The sequence below is a fragment of the Netta rufina genome, assembly GCF_964035555.1.
Source record: "Netta rufina genome assembly, chromosome: Z".
NCBI lineage: Eukaryota > Metazoa > Chordata > Aves > Anseriformes > Anatidae > Netta > Netta rufina.
This window is the reverse complement of record NC_140126.1, coordinates 20986445-21003273: the sequence shown is the minus strand read 5'-3', so window position 1 is coordinate 21003273 and position 16829 is coordinate 20986445. Positions and strand designations below refer to the sequence as shown.

General features: G+C 37.5%; 2 protein-coding genes across 2 annotated transcripts in view; both read right to left on the bottom strand.

Annotated features, from left to right (window-relative positions):
* ARSB (arylsulfatase B) overlaps positions 1–1108 on the bottom strand; it is a gene marked incomplete at its 5' end in the record, with an annotated part of 67843 nt that extends 66735 nt beyond the window's left edge. The window contains one exon of the mRNA XM_084305740.1: positions 839–1108. Coding sequence (XP_084161866.1) covers positions 839–1108 — 270 coding nt within the window. The remainder of the gene's footprint in view (positions 1–838) is intronic.
* Positions 1109–6823: 5715 nt separating this feature from the next.
* DMGDH (dimethylglycine dehydrogenase) overlaps positions 6824–16829 on the bottom strand; it is a 46862-nt gene continuing 36856 nt past the window's right edge. Inside the window, exons 15-16 of the mRNA XM_084304762.1 lie at positions 7955–8089; positions 6824–7138 (exon numbers count right to left, since the gene is read on the bottom strand). Coding sequence (XP_084160888.1) covers positions 6923–7138; positions 7955–8089 — 351 coding nt within the window. The 3' untranslated portion in view covers positions 6824–6922. The remainder of the gene's footprint in view (positions 7139–7954; positions 8090–16829) is intronic.

Here is a 16829-nt window from a genome sequence, read left to right as displayed (position 1 = left end):
AAAAGAAAAGAAAAGAAAAAAAGAAAAGAAAAAAAGAAAAGAAAAAAAGAAAAGAAAAGAAAAGAAAAGAAAAGAAAAGAAAAGAAAAGAAAAGAAAAGAAAAGAAAAGAAAAGAAAAGAAAAGAAAAGAAAAGAAAAGAAAAATTACATCTTTCTATTCCTTATTGGCTCTTTAAGTCTGGGAACAGAGCAAACACTGCTTGCAAAAGGTAACTCCCACCTAGAGCAATCACTCTGCTACACCAAGAGGTAGCACCCACTAACATTTAATTTCATCCTGAGCACTTTCTTTGACAAATACAGTTGCAGGACATTTTGAAAGAAAGGGGAAGTTTCTGAAACACATTTAATCCTTTGCCAGTTCCTCCATTTTGTTCTTGCTAATTTTCTTTTTCCCCTGTTTTTGCCAAAGCTGCAATGAAAATGAAAGGAAAAGGAAAAAAAAAAAAAAAAAAAGTATAGCAGAATTATGAAGTTCAATTCTTAAACCTGTGGGGGGTGGGGGGGGAAGAAAAAGGGGGCGGAGTGAAGAATCATGTGCACGAGTAGGAAGCTGGGTACCCAGGCTAGGATCAGCCTGTGGGCACGCTGTCAGGGGGCCATGGGGCATCATGTGAAGGAGGATATACAGGTTAAGGGTGCATTTAAACACTGCGCGGGGAAAATAAATAGCACAAAGTGCTTCTGGCTGGATCTTAGGTGCTCAGAAGCACCTAAGCAAAGGGGACCACGGCAGGGCAGTCAGTCCCGGCACCTTGCACCACCCCGCCCCTGTACTTCCCAGCTGGCAGCTCAGCGGGAGGCGGTCGGGTTTGGTGTCCGCACAGCCCGTCCCTACCTGGTATCGGCCGCTGAGCAGCTGGCTGCGGGAGGGCGTGCAGAGCGGCTGTGTGTAGTACCGCTCCAGCCGCACGCCGCCCGCACCCAGCGCGTCCAGCCGCGGTGTCCGGATGGCCGAGCCGTGCCAGCCCACGTCGCCCCAGCCCAGGTCGTCGGCCAGCACCAGCACCAGGTGCGGGGCCGCACGCCGAGCCCCCGCCGCCGCCGCCAGGCGCAGGGCGCACCAGAGCAGGCAGAGCCGCGGCGGGACGCCCGCCCGCCCCGCCATCCCCCGGCCGGCAGCACCAGCAGGAACTGGGCCGCGGAGGGAGCCGCCGCGCCGCCCCGGGGCCGGGCTGAGGCGAGGGGAGCGGCACGGGCCCGCCCCCGGCCTCCTTCGCTCCCCGAGGGCCGGAGGGAAAAGTCGTGGTGGGGTGCCCGCTGCGGGCGAGTGCCGAGGAGGTGATGTTGGTTCCTTTGTCAGATGAGTTTAAAAAGCAGGGTGTGCGCTTGCGGTCTGTGTCAGCTGAGTAACCATCTCGGCAATGCTGCCTTCCGATTCCATCTTCCTGTAATTCCTACGATCAACACCCGTTTTAAACCACGGAGGCTTTCCATGGGGCTGCCTGCAAGCCTGCATGTCAGCGCTCACCAGTACATGACTCAGTGCATTGAAAGGATGGGACCGCTACTTCTCCCTGCCTACAGCTCCTCCAGCGCTACCCACAGAGGTTATTCAAGGCTTTAAACAAGGTGCAGCAGCCACAAAGCAGCCATGGCCTTGCTGCTCGCCAGCCTGTGCCACAGACCTGGAAAAAGACAAGCTGCCACCATCACTGGAGAAGCAGCCGAGGTGTGCGAGGTGGCAAATACTCCTGTCAGAGAAAGGGCACGGCCTCTGCCACTGTTAACTGCTCCCCTCCCCTCCCCACTCCTTCGGCAAAGCCATGAGTAACACAGTGCTGTTTTCTCCTAATTTTGGTCATGTGGTTGAGAAGTCTAGATCCACCTCCAGCTGTAAACTGTTGTTTATGACTGTTAAGAGTGTAGGAAGGAAGTGAAGAAACCAAGAGGCAGAAATAAAAGCTATGTCAACAGGGCTGTTTCTTCAAACCATGTAATCTCCTAAAGCAACACTATAGACAACTGCTAACCTACTTAAAAGTCTTGGTGTAAAAGCTAAGACTCTGGAAGGACAGAAGTAACTGTCAGCTCTGATCAATCTTGTTCATCCATGGAATATATAAATATTTCAGCATCCAGTTAAAAATCAAACAACCACATCTTTGATACTTAACTGGAATGGTACATACATGTCATCATAACTTCACAGAGTGGTCTGGTAACAGGTGAAAGAAAAATCCACACTGAAAATACTATTTAACAGAGGAAAAAAAAAAAAAAAAAAAACAAACAAAAAAAAGTGTCAGGTACCATTGCTTACTTTCTTTTTGATTGACTAGTCTCTGTAGAAAGTAGGTTCTCGCTCCTCTGAGTTAAATCTAGTGGGTAAGCCTATGAAGTTACCAGATATTCTATAAATCACAAAGGATTCCCTGCTGGTTTGAAAACAGTAACAAAGACGAGTGATGACACTTTTTTTTTTTTTTTTTTTTTCTACAATAATCAATAACACATTCATTTATATTTCCTTGAGGAGTCAACTTAACCTTAACTTTTCAACTCCAAAGCAGTATTGATTATTAATGGTCCTGATACTTGTCTAAACAGATGTTGCTTGCTCTCTTCCCCACTTCCAGCTGTTTCTTCAGACCTTCTGGTGGTATAAATGGGATGTGCCAAAGAGGCAATTTCAAATCAAATGACAGGAAGAGATTGTAGCTGAAACTCAGTACACAGGAGAGGAAAATCCATAATGAAAAGAAAGCAGGGAAGAAAATTATGGAAGTGTTGATAAGAAGGTGTATCCAGCAGGTAATGCAAAGAGCCAGGGAAATCCAGGCAAGAAGAAATTTGATATGAGGTAAAAGAAAGAGAGAGGAAACGGAATTCAGGGGGAAGAGATGCATTAAAATAAAAATCTAATTTCATTGTTAAATTTTTCTCTCATAAGGGACAATGAAGAATGTATGAGTACTATTAAGGCAAGTTACCACTGCTTCCTTTATACCTAGATCTGTAAGTTCTTTTTCTTTACATATAAATAATTATTACTGTTGTCTTTTTGTAATTTCATTCAGCATATTACACCTATTACACCTTGTTTATTTTCTCCCTGAGTCAATTTCTGTGACTGAGTGCTGATATGCTTAAGGTTCGGGAAGAGGGCTGTTCTTGCATGCTTTGGTTCACCCCAGCTTTAGGAGTCCGATGACAATTAATAAAATTAATCAAATAAGATAACCAAATTTATTTCTTTAACGGTAAGGAGGCAAATGAGCCCCGAGTTAAAATAGGACACTGCTACAAGAAGTAACAAGACTTTCCTAACATCATTTTTCCCTAAAGAAAATTCCAGGGTTTCTGACAAGCTGATATGTGACTATGAGTTTATACGGAATGTTCTGACTTACCTTGTTTTTAGTTCAGATCCCATCACCAGTCACAGTTGTCTCACAGAACTGTATATTTTACTAACTTCCATGTCCTCGTTCTAAGTAATATTCCATTCGGATGTCAGAAAATTCTTATGGAAATAACTCTTTTTCATTCAGAATAATTACTTTGAAAATCTACGCAGTGCTGGTGAAAACAGAAATGTTGGATGCAACTTTTGCTATAAAATTCATAATAACATATTTACCTCATATGTTTTAAAATTTAAGATGGTGTTCTAGCACAGCTGGGCTCATATCCCCTTATAGAGGGGTGTCAAGAATTTTTGCTGTTTGTCCTGCTCAACCAGAATAGGCTAACCTGATTGCCTGAGCTGCCAGAGTTAAAACATTATGTCAGACCATCTAAAACATACACAGCAGATACTGCAGCAGTCACAGTCTGAATATTGCTGCTGTCTTCTTTTTTTCTTTTATTTTGCTTATCACTATTGGAGGGATATAGATTCCCAAACAGAAAATACTATTTATATCAGAGTAATCTCTTGAATCAAAAGAATAAACTATGAAAATGGCTGGTGTTCAGTCCCCTCTGTTTCAGTCAACCTTTTCTGAATTTGGATTTGAAAAATTTCAATTTTGACTTCTATGATTAAAGCAGTCATAAAAGTGACAAAATGATGGCATCCACATTGCTTTATAATTCCACACAGAATATGAACATGGCACAATGTGGCATCCTAGACCAAAGGTTCAAGTGACAGCAGTAACATCTACTCTTGAGTACTCTGATGTTGGAAGGAGAATAAAGAACAGTGACATAGAACATGTCTGAGAAATCTGCATTCTGAGAGGTCCTAATCTCTCCATGCACAGAAATTTTAGTATTTCACAAGATTTCCTAGATGACCAACTGTCATTTTTTCACCTCATTACAAACTTCCCTATTAGTTAATGTTGGTGACTTGAGAGACTCGAAAGATATCTCAGCCAGCATTTCCACACTGGTATTTCATTTTGATTGGCTAGAAGTCCTCTTAAAATATGTTTGTAATACTTAAACAGTCCTGTTCTTATTCACTTCCCCTTGTTGTATGTCAACATGGGAAGTTTATGCAACACCATATCACAACACCCAATGAAAGGAAGCAGTTAACAGGAAGACACAGAAGCCATTGAGCACCCTCATCCATTTCTTCATTTGTTGTTTTTTTTGTTTGTTTGTTTGTTTGTTTTGTTGTTTTTTTTCCTTTTCTTTTTTTTTTTTTGTTTGTTTGTTTTCATTTTTTGACTATGAATCATTGACTTTTATGTGTGACGGTCCCTGTGGGCATGATTTGTAAAGCCGTAAAGCTTATTCCCCTTACAATTTATCCAAGCTGCAGTGATGAACTATCCTAATAATTTATCAGTAAGCTGGTTTGGGTATTGGACTGCAAAAAAGCAGCAGGGTAAACTAGGAAGCCCAGTCAGAGATATAGCTGTGCTACGATACTTTTAATACCTAGTCATGTTTGCTTAAAACTGGTTTAGTTATCTCTACTCCTGAATGCACTGTTAAGTAGAAAGCACAGCCATTCTTGAGAGAAAAGAGTGCAGCAATCACTCAGATAGTCCTCTTGTGAAGAACATAGAGTTGTTTTGGTCTTACAAGTTGGCTGCAGTAAAGGAACTTTTTGTATTGCCTTGTCCCAGAAACAGCAGTCCACAGTTTTTGTCTGCTTCCCAAATCCTGCAGCTAACTGAATCTTAACTGGCTAGTTAAGGCTCAAGCTGGGTGACACCCAGGTGACTACAGCTGTCACTGAGCAGCCCACAAGGGAATCAGCGTTTGGGCCTACTCTCTAGATCCCATATTCTCATAGCTACACCATATATATATGTATATATATATAATGTATGTATATAACTGGTATATATACATGATATACAACTGATATACATATATCAGTTATATATATATGTAACTGATTCTAACTTCATGTCTAGGTTGTGGAAGGCATAACTGAAACAGTGCTTTGGCATAGCAAAGCTAATTAGGAACATATATAAGAACCCGTGTTCTGATAGCTGTTATCATACACTCCCAGATATTAAGTCTAGTGAATTTGCATATTCTTGAGAAATAGAGAAATTCAAAGTTATATTCCTAAGAATTGCTCTCCTACACCATATTCTAAGTAAAACAGAATCACATTGTGCTGTATTTTAGATTCCTTAAATGATTACAGGTACATAGTAGCCAAATGCCTCATTAAGAATAATATCACCTCTAGAAAAAGTAACACATCTGATTGGTTCAGCAAAGAAGAATTAAATGACTTGGGAAAGCAAAACAGAGAATAATTTCTGAATGGGATTTTCACTCAAAATCGTTCTACAAGCAAACCTGCCAAATCTTTTGTTTGATTTTGACCATTGTAAAAGAGATTCAGAGCAGCACAATGTAATGTTAGCTTGCACTAAGACTTTAGCAAGTGTAAGCATTCATCGTTCAAACTGTGTTTCTCCTGATATATTCTATTTATACTTTTGCTTCTTTGATAAAGATTTAGATGTATCACTTACTTGGAAAAAAATAAAATAAAATAAACAGTGCATTTTGCACATTGTTTCTACTCTTATAAAAACTTTTTTGAAATGTCTAATCTATAGCATAAAGGTGAGTGTTACTCTTTATAAGTCAGAAATTGTTGTTGTGATTCAAAAGAATTGTTGAACATATTATGGAATTCAGAAGTGTGTTTTAATATTCCAGTGTGTTTCCATTGTTTAGTTTATTTCAATCAAGCTTTTATGGGCTATCAAGTATTTAACACTGAAAAAAAGCTCCTCTGCTGTGGATTTAATTGAATTTTTCCATTGTTAATATTTTTGTCTAAAAACATATGGTTCTAACTACTGTTCCATCTATAATTAACAGGAATAGGAGGAACAGAAGTTCTTCAGTGTCACTATTAACTCGTCAGATTTAGACCAGTAAATCCATGAGACAATGGTTTAAATTCTTTTCAAAGATTGAGCAATAACATCCTTTATGTTGTAGAATATTACATGTAATCTACCAGCTAATCTGTATAAAATAATGAAGAACAGACCTCTTGCAGCTGTTTCATTAGAAAGAACTAGATTTTAATCTGTGAGGATTTCCACTAGGATGATATACTGAAAAAATAAAATAGCAGTTCAGTTTGCCTTTAATATTGCCTTTATTATTTTTTAACGATGGATTGGATATATTTCAGTCCTTTAGGGAGCATTTGCTATTGGCCAATACCAAGAACAACTTTCTCCCCTATATTAATTTAGATCTGCCAGTCTATGAGCAAGCTGAATCAAGGATCTTACTCCCAGCCACTTCTTGCTCACAAGTGTTACTGAGAAGGGTCAACATATTGGGTTCATTAACCGTGCTCAGATCTCCGATGTGAACAACCCATACAAGGTGGCAACACAATCAAATTTCTCACTGATGAATGGATCTTGTGTTCAGCAATTAATGAATCTGAATAATTTGATTCTCTTAATTTCATGCATATAAATGGAACTATCTCCTACTGCACAATTTCCTGTATCCTCATCTGTGTTTATATTTTGGGACTTTCACCCTTTCTCTGAAGGCGCATTCTTGTTGGTTCAGTCAGCACCAGTGGCTCTTGTATAACAGTTGCTGAGTAATTTTTCCCTAAAAGTTCAACTTCCAATTTCTGTCCAACTTTGCTGAGTTCTGTGGGAACATATGCAAAAGCCAGACTTCGCTGGGCACTGTAACTGAAACTTCCAGATGTGGTGTTGCCAATAACCTGGAAGAAATTAAAAAAATAAAATAAAATAAAATAAAATAAAATAAAATAAAATAAAATAAAATAAAATAAAATAAAATAAAATAAAATAAAATAAAATAAAATAAAATAAAATAAAATAAAAAGTGAATGCATGTTGAAAATAAGCATTAAACTTTTTTTTTTTTTTTTTTTTTTTTTTTTTTAAAAGCTATACACCTCAGATACTAATTTTCTATTATACACAATACACATCAAGTAAGTTTCAAGTGCATCATACAGTTCATAACATTCTCAGTGGGTGGCTTCACCTTAAACTGGGTAGGTTTTGCTCCCTGAAAAAAACAGTTTGTTCCTATTTTATTCAGTTAAGTTTTAACTGAGAACAAAAACTGTACATATATGTGTATATATATATATATATATATAAAGTTTTATAGATATATAAATTGTATACAATAATATAACTGCTAATAAGTGCTTCAACATGTAATATGAGCTGAACTGCAGAGGCCTAAACTTCACTGCCTTTTTTTTTTCTTTTATGCAAATTTCAAAAATTATCTTAGGACAATTGTGAATTTGCAAGAAGATTTAGTGAGTGATGTAGTACTTTAGTCTAACTCCAGTTTCTATGGTAGTATTCCACATTTTCACTACAGAAATGTACAGTTAGTCTTTGCTTCCTGCTTGATGATTAGAAAATGGTATCATACCTTCAAAGTGTTCTGTGACAGTAAAACAAAAATACTATATTCACACTTGAAACACAAAGTTAGATTCTGTTCATGAGGAATTAACTTTAGGCTCTTGTAACATGATCTATATAGTCCTTACCTTCCCATTATGCCACACACTTTCATTTCCCTCTGGATCAACATCATCTGTTTCCAGGGTGAGATATACCAGTCGTCGTTTGAGCCCCTTTTCTTTAATCTGCTTCAGTGTTTGCTTTCCTATAAAGTCTGCTGGCTGAAAAAATAGCAGATAATAATGATATTTAGATTATTCAGGTTATGCAAAAATGTTAGAAAGAAAAATATTTGTGTTCAATTGTTTTCCTAGTATTTATTTATTCTGAATGAAATGCAGGTTAAATCAAAGTTTTGATGTATATTGTATCTTGTGTCTTGATACTTTATACTGATATATTGTATCTTGGTAATTTCATTCAGTATACTAGTTTTTCTAGAGTTTAGGCTTTTCAGTATTCATAATTTCAAATGTAGTAGGAACACATACATAGGAAGATGTGTGCCCAGCTAAAGTGGTGAGCCAGAAGACTCACAAAGAGTTTCATTTCAGTTTCTATTAAATAAATGGGATTCCAATACGAATATCCTATAGCATTGGCTTCCCTCTGTGGACACTCATCCATTTCAATGCTATGAGCAACCACAGCAGTAACTTGGTACTAGTTTGCTTTGGTGTCTCAGTGGTAGGGTGCAGAGCTGGCAGCTTTCACCATGTTCTTGTTTTAAGCTATGTTTTCTTCCCGCAGGCACCATTTTATGGGAAACTAAAGAACATTAGATACAGAATACTACTGTCATTTGGAGTTCCCTTTTCCATCTTGCCTAAGAAGACACAAGTACATTTCTAGCAGATGGCGTAAATGTGTGACAAGTACTGGGGTTGCCATCTGTAAAGCTTGGAATCCCAAAGGATGTATGTGACAGTATTCACTGCATGTGATGATGTTGAGCTGGCTGAACTAGCCTGATTCCACAGCCCAGATCACAGATATGAGCTTGTTTCGCCTGCCAGTAGCTGTGAAACTGACTTGCCTCACACTGCTGTCTCCTAGGTCTTAGATGTAACTTCCTTACTTGGTTGGCTGGGAGCAAATTGGAAAAACAAGCTGTAGAAAGAATTGTTAGAAAATTGGTGGTCATGGACAGAATGCTTCAAGAGCCAAAAGAAAGCATCTTTCAATGATGCAGACAGTTCAGACAGAGGATGAAATAGTAATTAGACTGGATCTGTGCAGGAAATACGAGGAACAGTGTGTTATAAATTCTGCCTTTTTTTTTTTTTTCATTATTTTTTTAGTTTAAAGGCATAGATCAGACAGAACAAAAGACTTGCATTCAACTAATTTGCCAGATCCACATCATCCTGGCCTGTGGGCAAGAAAAATAATAGCAGTTACAAGTTCTAGCTTTACAGCCTTTGCTGAGAAGATGAGTAACAGTGAAAGCTATTTTAAGGCACATGGTCCTAGGTCAATGTGACAGTTCTTGTAGCAGGATTTCTGAAGCAGGATTTCTAGTCATTTGGTGAGTGCTTAGGAGAAGGAAGGGAAATATTGTTGAAGATAAAATGCTATTTCTGGTAATGTTCTTTAACTTCTGTAGAGAATTATACCACTTAGATCTATCCTAGAACTATATTTGAAATACATTTGTAGTTAGTGCTCTGTTTATGGAGAGAAGTTCAAAATAAATAGTTCTAAAGTGCTGTACTCTGAGAATTTGTCATTGTCACTCCTTATGCGTCAGCACTGAATCATTATTTTGCAGTAATAACGGAACTACAAGTACAACCTATTGTACTTGGAATACAGTATTACACAGTTAGAAAATGTTCTTATTACTGTACGTCTTGTTCAGGTTCACATACATCTGTGTATAGGCTCTGAAGAAACTATTAATGCACTGATGAATTTTGAAAGACTGGACTATGCAAGCAATTGTACAAAACAACTGATGTCATGTACCAGCTAAGGACAAGTTAGACTGAAAATCATTGTGGATCAACTAAAGATAAAGACTTGTGCCCCATTTTGGGGAAAGGCAGCATGAAATACAGCCCACATCAGAAAAAGACAGGACTGTGAGGATTGACTTGTGAACTCTCAAGATGTGTTGGAAAAATATAAAGCAAGGATCTCAAATCAGACAGTAAGTAGTTACTGGGTAGTTCCTTGTCATTTTTCATAGAATTGCTTTTGTGTTACACAGAAATATTTATGACAGGAATAACCTACAAGTAGAAACACAAGTGAGATGGTATACCACAGCATGACACACAGACTAATATGTTTCGCATGAGACAGAGAGATACCTAAGAAGCAAATATACTACACGTGAAGTTAGCACTGAATCAACCCCTTCCTAAACATGCCAATGTAGCATTTGTTGATTAGTCTCAAGGAATCTAACCATGGAACTAAACACAAGTATTCAAATAAAATGGCCTGTGACCTAGGGCCTCCACCTGCCGAACCAGGAGAGGATAGGTCTCCCTTCAGCCTCACATCCTATTATCAACCCAGTGTGGATGTTATGGCTGGCACATTAAGGCCATCTAAAATGGCAGTAGGAATGTCTTTAAATCCCCATCCTTAGGTCTGTTAGTAATATCAGAGTGATGTCATACAGGACTCTCAGAACTAGTTCACTGTGTAGTCCTTATGCTACCTGGAGATGGATCTAGGGGCTTTCATGCGATGGGCTTGTTCTGTGTGGATTTATATTCCTTGAAGTTTAAAAAATTTCTTGTCTTTTTAGAATTCAGACCTGCAAAAATAACCCAGAGGTAACCTAGAATTCAGACTTTGCAAAATACATACACACCCACATCCATGCAGTCTGCAAAAATGAGTATATAGATATGTATATATATGTATGTATATAAAATGAGTATATAAATGTGTATATACATACATGAACATACACTTATATGAACATTATATCAACATAGCTGAATTCAGACTTTGCAAAATACATACACACCCACATCCATGCAGTCTGCAAAAATGAGTATATAGATATGTATATATATGTATGTATATAAAATGAGTATATAAATGTGTATATACATACATGAACATACACTTATATGAACATTATATCAACATAGCTGAAAATCTATGACTGGACACCAGTGTATATAATATATATATATCTATGTATATATATATATCTATGTATACACACACACACACACACACACACACATTTTAAAAACATTTAAAACAACCTCTTAAGAAATTACAGCTATATGAATACAACTAAATCATTCTTCTTATTCTACAGTTTGTGGGTATGCACATCAATTGTACTGACCACATTTCCACCATTATTCATTTCTGATTTATGAGTAAGTGTGTGTGTATGTGTGTGTGCATGAGGCTTTTCGTTCCAATCCAAACAGCATTTTGGAAACTGATTCATTCAAACTCATAGTGTCTATTCTTGGTAACTGCTTCCTGTTTCTAGAAGAAAAATAGTCAGTCTGTTTCTATTTCTTTTAGGTTGTCACACTAAACATAATGCAAGATGAAATCCCATTCAAAACAGCATAAATCACTAATAGGAATATTCTGAAAAAAGAAAAAGAAAAAGAAAAAGAAAAAGAAAAGGAAAAAGAAAAAGAAAAAGAAAAAGAAAAAGAAAAAGAAAAAGAAAAAGAAAAAGAAAAAGAAAAAGAAAAAGAAAAAGAAAAAGAAAAAGAAAAAGAAAAAGAAAAAGAAAAAGAAAAAGAAAAAGAAAAAGAAAAAGAAAAAGAAAAAGAAAAAGAAAAAGAAAACAACAGAAACAAAGAATAGAAAAAGGGAAACACCAAACAATTCCAACGTCAAGTGTCAAGCTCCTATTGTTCCTATACAATCACTTGACATGGAGAAACAATACAAAACTTTTACAGCTCAGAGTCTCATTAAGCTAAGCCTAAAACACAGAAGAATTTTCATTATCTTGGCATGAGTTCCCAAAGCACTAAGATGGAGCAGATGTAATGTTTTTCACGGTAAGTAAAAACACTTTTTAGAAGCAAGAAAAGGACAACATTTATGGCTTAGGTGTATAATTTTTGAGTGCATTTTAACAGACAGAAGCAAAAAAAGAAAGGTTGTGCTTTTTACTTTATGCACTGGCATTAAGAGAAAATTGTTTCACAAAGACAAATCAGTTAAGATTTTCAAATAGCATATAGCTTCAGGAAGCCCATGGATTATCTCATCTATTACCATATCAAAGATAAATTTTTGCCTTACCCTTCTCATCAGGCTTTCATCTTGTAACAGTTACTAGCACAAGATAAAACCACATTTTTTTTTTAAGACATTAGGAGACTTTAACCAATTAGGTGATTTGAGGCACAGTGTTATATCCTGAAAAGTTCAATTTAATTCAAATGTGTTTCAAATGTGCTTGATTTACAAGGCATACAGATACTGTTTCTAATTCTTCATTAAAATCTCTTGTTTCTTGCGGGATGTAAAAAATATAAATTACCTATAAAACTTTCAATTTTCTTTTTTAAATTGTGCAGCTTAGTAGAATTAAGTGTGGGTTTCTAGGAAAACAAATGTCATATCCCTTCAACATTAATTGGAAGGAAAGATATGCAAATCTCTTTTAATAACAAAGTATTGTAATTTATTTGGTATCCTGCTTATGAATGTGGGCTTACAGCCAAATTATGTACACAAAGCCACCCAACTGAGTTAGGCAGCACCAACAGCTGCTGCAATCTGCTATAACCATTGCATTACAACACACTGGAGACAGCATTAATGCAATATTTTGAAATTAATTATTTTTACTTGGATGCTCTTGAATTATTTCAGGGTATCACTCCAAATGATATCACAGGGTGACAACTGAGGATCATTTTACTCCACAGGTGGCAAATATTTGATAATTTTATTTTTCTGCAGCAAACCAAAGCTGCAGTTTACACTACACAAAACAGTTTTCAAAGGGATTTATGGACAGTCAGTATGTATGACACCTGCATCTTTCATTCAATCTGTCTAAGTCCTTCTTGTACGCAAATGACCAGCTCTAAGAAATTGATAAGAAATAAACTCCTGATAAAATGTTGAATTATTTTGGCTCACAATTCCTAGCTCAGTGGGTGTCTATTGTGTTATGTAATCCAATGAACACAGTGGGAGTGACCTAGGAGTGAATTTAATACAGTCAACAAAATCACCACAGATATTTTTCCACTGTATTTCATGCTCTGTGTAAATTAATGGGATAAATCTTCTGTTTTCATGACCCTCTGTACACCAGATGAAGTAACAATAGAATATGATAGAGTATTATATAGAGTATTCCACACCTAAATCTTAATTTGAATAGGGACAGGATTTGGGTGGAAAGGTACGTTGAATAAATGTTATAGGCATAATAAACATAGAGTGAAAGAGAGAGAGGAAAAAAAATAATAATAAAAAAAATAAAGGTGTCCTCCTCAAATACACTGGGTCTAGTACCTCTTAACTGTCACTGTTCTTTTTCATATCTTTCTGCCTTTCCCCAACCACATTATCCCTACTTAAGTAAAATCTCTTTCTTCTCCCCTCTCTCATTTTCTTGCTTGGAGAAGAGGTGGCACAAAACACTGCCTTATTCCAGGTTTTGGAGTGGGGTCAGTGATCACTACTATGTTCGTTCCTCTCTGAACAGGAGGGATGTGAGTCAGAGAAAGGGAAGGATAGACAGACATATACAATAAGGGGGAATTAACAGAAGCTGTAGCAGGTTGGCCTGTCCAGCACTGAAGGGCTGGAGCTGTGCTCCCTGCACACTCAGTCAGCAAATATTAGGCATTCCAAAAATCAAGACTGCATTATATGCTTTATACTGCAAGAAGAAGCAAGAAGATAAAAATCAATCACTTACTATGATCTTCCAAATACGCTTCCCATTTTAAAGTCAGTGGTTATTTAAATAAAACAAAATTCAATTAAAAATTGGAAGCAGATGCAAATGGCTAAAAGAGGTTGTTTTTCTGTCAACCCCTTTTCACTCCTTGCCTCCAACCCTCTGAAACCTACGAGTCTCCTGCAGGTGAAAGGTTTTGATCTCATACCACTGCTTAACAGTGCTACAAGCTATATGATATAAGTGTAGAGTCAGAAAGTAGTACCAGATCATAATAGCATTTTACACTCATGATGATATAAATGACCATGTATGCATCAATGCTGCAGAGAATCAGAGCCAGCATGTACGTCTTACTTTCTTCCAGTTCAACTCTTTGGTTGTTCTTTCTCAAAACTGCACTTGTAAAATGATGAAAATAACTTTTTTTCCTAGAAATATCCATTGTTCTTTGCTTTACTAAAGCAGAACACCCCTCTTTAAACGGTGGTAACACAAAGACTTAGACTGGCACAACTGAGGGGCAGTTCTGGCAGAGTGGAATGGAGGGAGACAAAACAACTGTAAAGAGGAGGGCGTGAACATGTAAGACTGAACTTGCTACTTGAATTTGACAAAGGAATAAAATGATGGTGGCACAATTTAAAGCTGTTTATCTTAGTTTCCCATGGGATAACAAGTCATGTGTAGTTGTGCTGGAACGTAGGTCAATGTTCAAGGACGGTATCTTTGATTTACAGTCATTCACCATCTGCATTCTGCTGGGCATGTCACTCAACTTCTGTTCATAAAAAATAAGGAAGTAATTAAACACTCACATTCCCAATAGGTGTAAACATAAAAGCCACCATAGAAATCCAATGCAAAAGTCAGAAGACATAGACACTTTTTATCTTAGAAGCATTGTTTGACCTCTAAATGCAGGCAGTTACTGCGCAGGCTTGGTAGAGATGAGACAGAAATAGTGAGAAGTCAACAGGGAAAGAAGCTGAAATGAAGCACAAAGCTAAAACAAATAGAAAGAAAGAAAGGAAGGAAGGAAGTGCTGGTATAGTGGGCCTAAGAAAAGAAAACACAAAGGGAGAGAGATTGTGGGTATAATCTGGTAGAAATACTAATAATACTACTAATACTAATACTACTAATACGAATACTAATACTACTACTACTAATAATAAAAGGTGAATCACAGAATCGTAATATCATTAGGGTTGGCAAAGACCTTCAAGATCATCTGGTACAACCATCACCCTACTGCCATTGTCACCCACTAAGCCATGTCCATAAACACCATGTCCAACCTTTCCTTGAACACCCCCAGGGACGGTGACTCCACCACCTCCCTAGGCAACCTGTCCCAGTGCCTGACTGCTCTTTCTGAGCAGAAATGTCTCCTCATTTCCCACCTGAACCTCTTCTGGTGCAACTTGAGGCTATTCCCTCTAGTCCTATCTCTAGTTACATGTGAGAAGAGGCCGACCCCCAGCTCCCCACACCTTCCTTTCAGGGAGTTGTAGAGAGCGATAAGGTCTCTCCTGAGCCTCCTCTTCTCCAAACTAAACAACCCCAGTACCCTCAGCTGCTCTTCATAGGATTTGTGTTCCAGGCCCTTTACCAGGCCTTCACCAGGACCCGGCTCTTAGCCATGTTGAACCTCATCCCATTGGCCTCTGCCCATCAACCCAACCTGCCCAGGTCCCTCTATAGTGCCTTCCTACCCTCCAGCAGACCAACACTTCCCCCCATCTTGGTGTCATCTGCAAACTTACTGAGAGTGCACTCAATTCCCTCATCCAAAACATCAATAAAATTATTAAAGAGGATGGGGCACAACACCAAACAAATAAATTGCCCCAGTAAATAAACAGGACTTCAGTAAAGAAACACTGTCTCTGATAAAGGTATTCCTACTAGCAGAAACAAATGCTACATATTAGCTAACCTCTCGCACTGAATGAAGCCGGGAAGAATACATTAGGAGGGAATCCAAAGGGTTTTTCCGTCATCTGCCACATTTCCCTCCCAGTGAGCTGTTGCTGAAGACAGTGCCCAGAAGATGGCAGTCTTGTACATAGCACAGCAAATAATAGAAAAACAAATCAAAACAAAACAAGAACAAACAAAAAACAGTTAAATATGGAATTTTGTAGCAGTATACTCCTGAAGATTGTTGTCACTACTGGATTCACGTGGAAAATCATTCTGAAAGAGTTTCTTGTTTTTCACTCTAACATTAAGTTTATTGGGTCCTCTATGCTCAATAGAAAATCAGGCTGTTTTAAGAATAAGCTACTAACAATCAGCCACTTGAGAAAACTGTAAATGCACATGCTCGCAGATTTTGAAGACACAAGCATATTCTGAAAAGACGAAGGAAATAATATTTTATTTCTGTATGTCAGTAGTGAACATAATAATCAGTTATAACTTTGAAGTATGGTAAGAAAATATTTTCTAACATAAGGATGGTGAATTGTTAGACTAGACTGCCCAGGGAGACTATAGTACCTTCAGGACTGGGAGGTCTCTTTAATTTTACACACAAAATTTTATACATACAGCAAGGTAAACAAAGAATGAGACTCTGGAATTAACATTTGGTAATTGTTTATATTTTCTACGGTATTTGACAAAAGAGTTACATTTAAACCATGATTTTGAGAAATAAAAAGCATTTAGAGATGATATACCACCTGAACCATACAAAGTTGAAAATGTCAGGTGGAACTAAAATGGTAGCCTGTTATACGAAGCAAAGAGTTGCAACTTTTTCTTTTCTAAAGATGTCCTGTGAATTTCCTGCCACAAAGCCAATTAGGACCCTACAGAATATTTAGTAGCAGTGCTTATTCATGAGAAGAAATATTAGTGAGTGAGGCTATCTAAGAACATTTAGTAAAACAAGATGAATAAAAAGATAACAGGTATTAAAAAAAAAAAAATCCCACCCCTGAAACAGGAAGATTTTCTTAAGAATTTACAAAGATGACATGCACACTAAATTGAAAATCCTACTACCATAGGATTTAATCACGGTCCATTCTGCTCATCTGAGGAAGCAGCTAACACCAACAGAAGAAAGAAGGGGTACT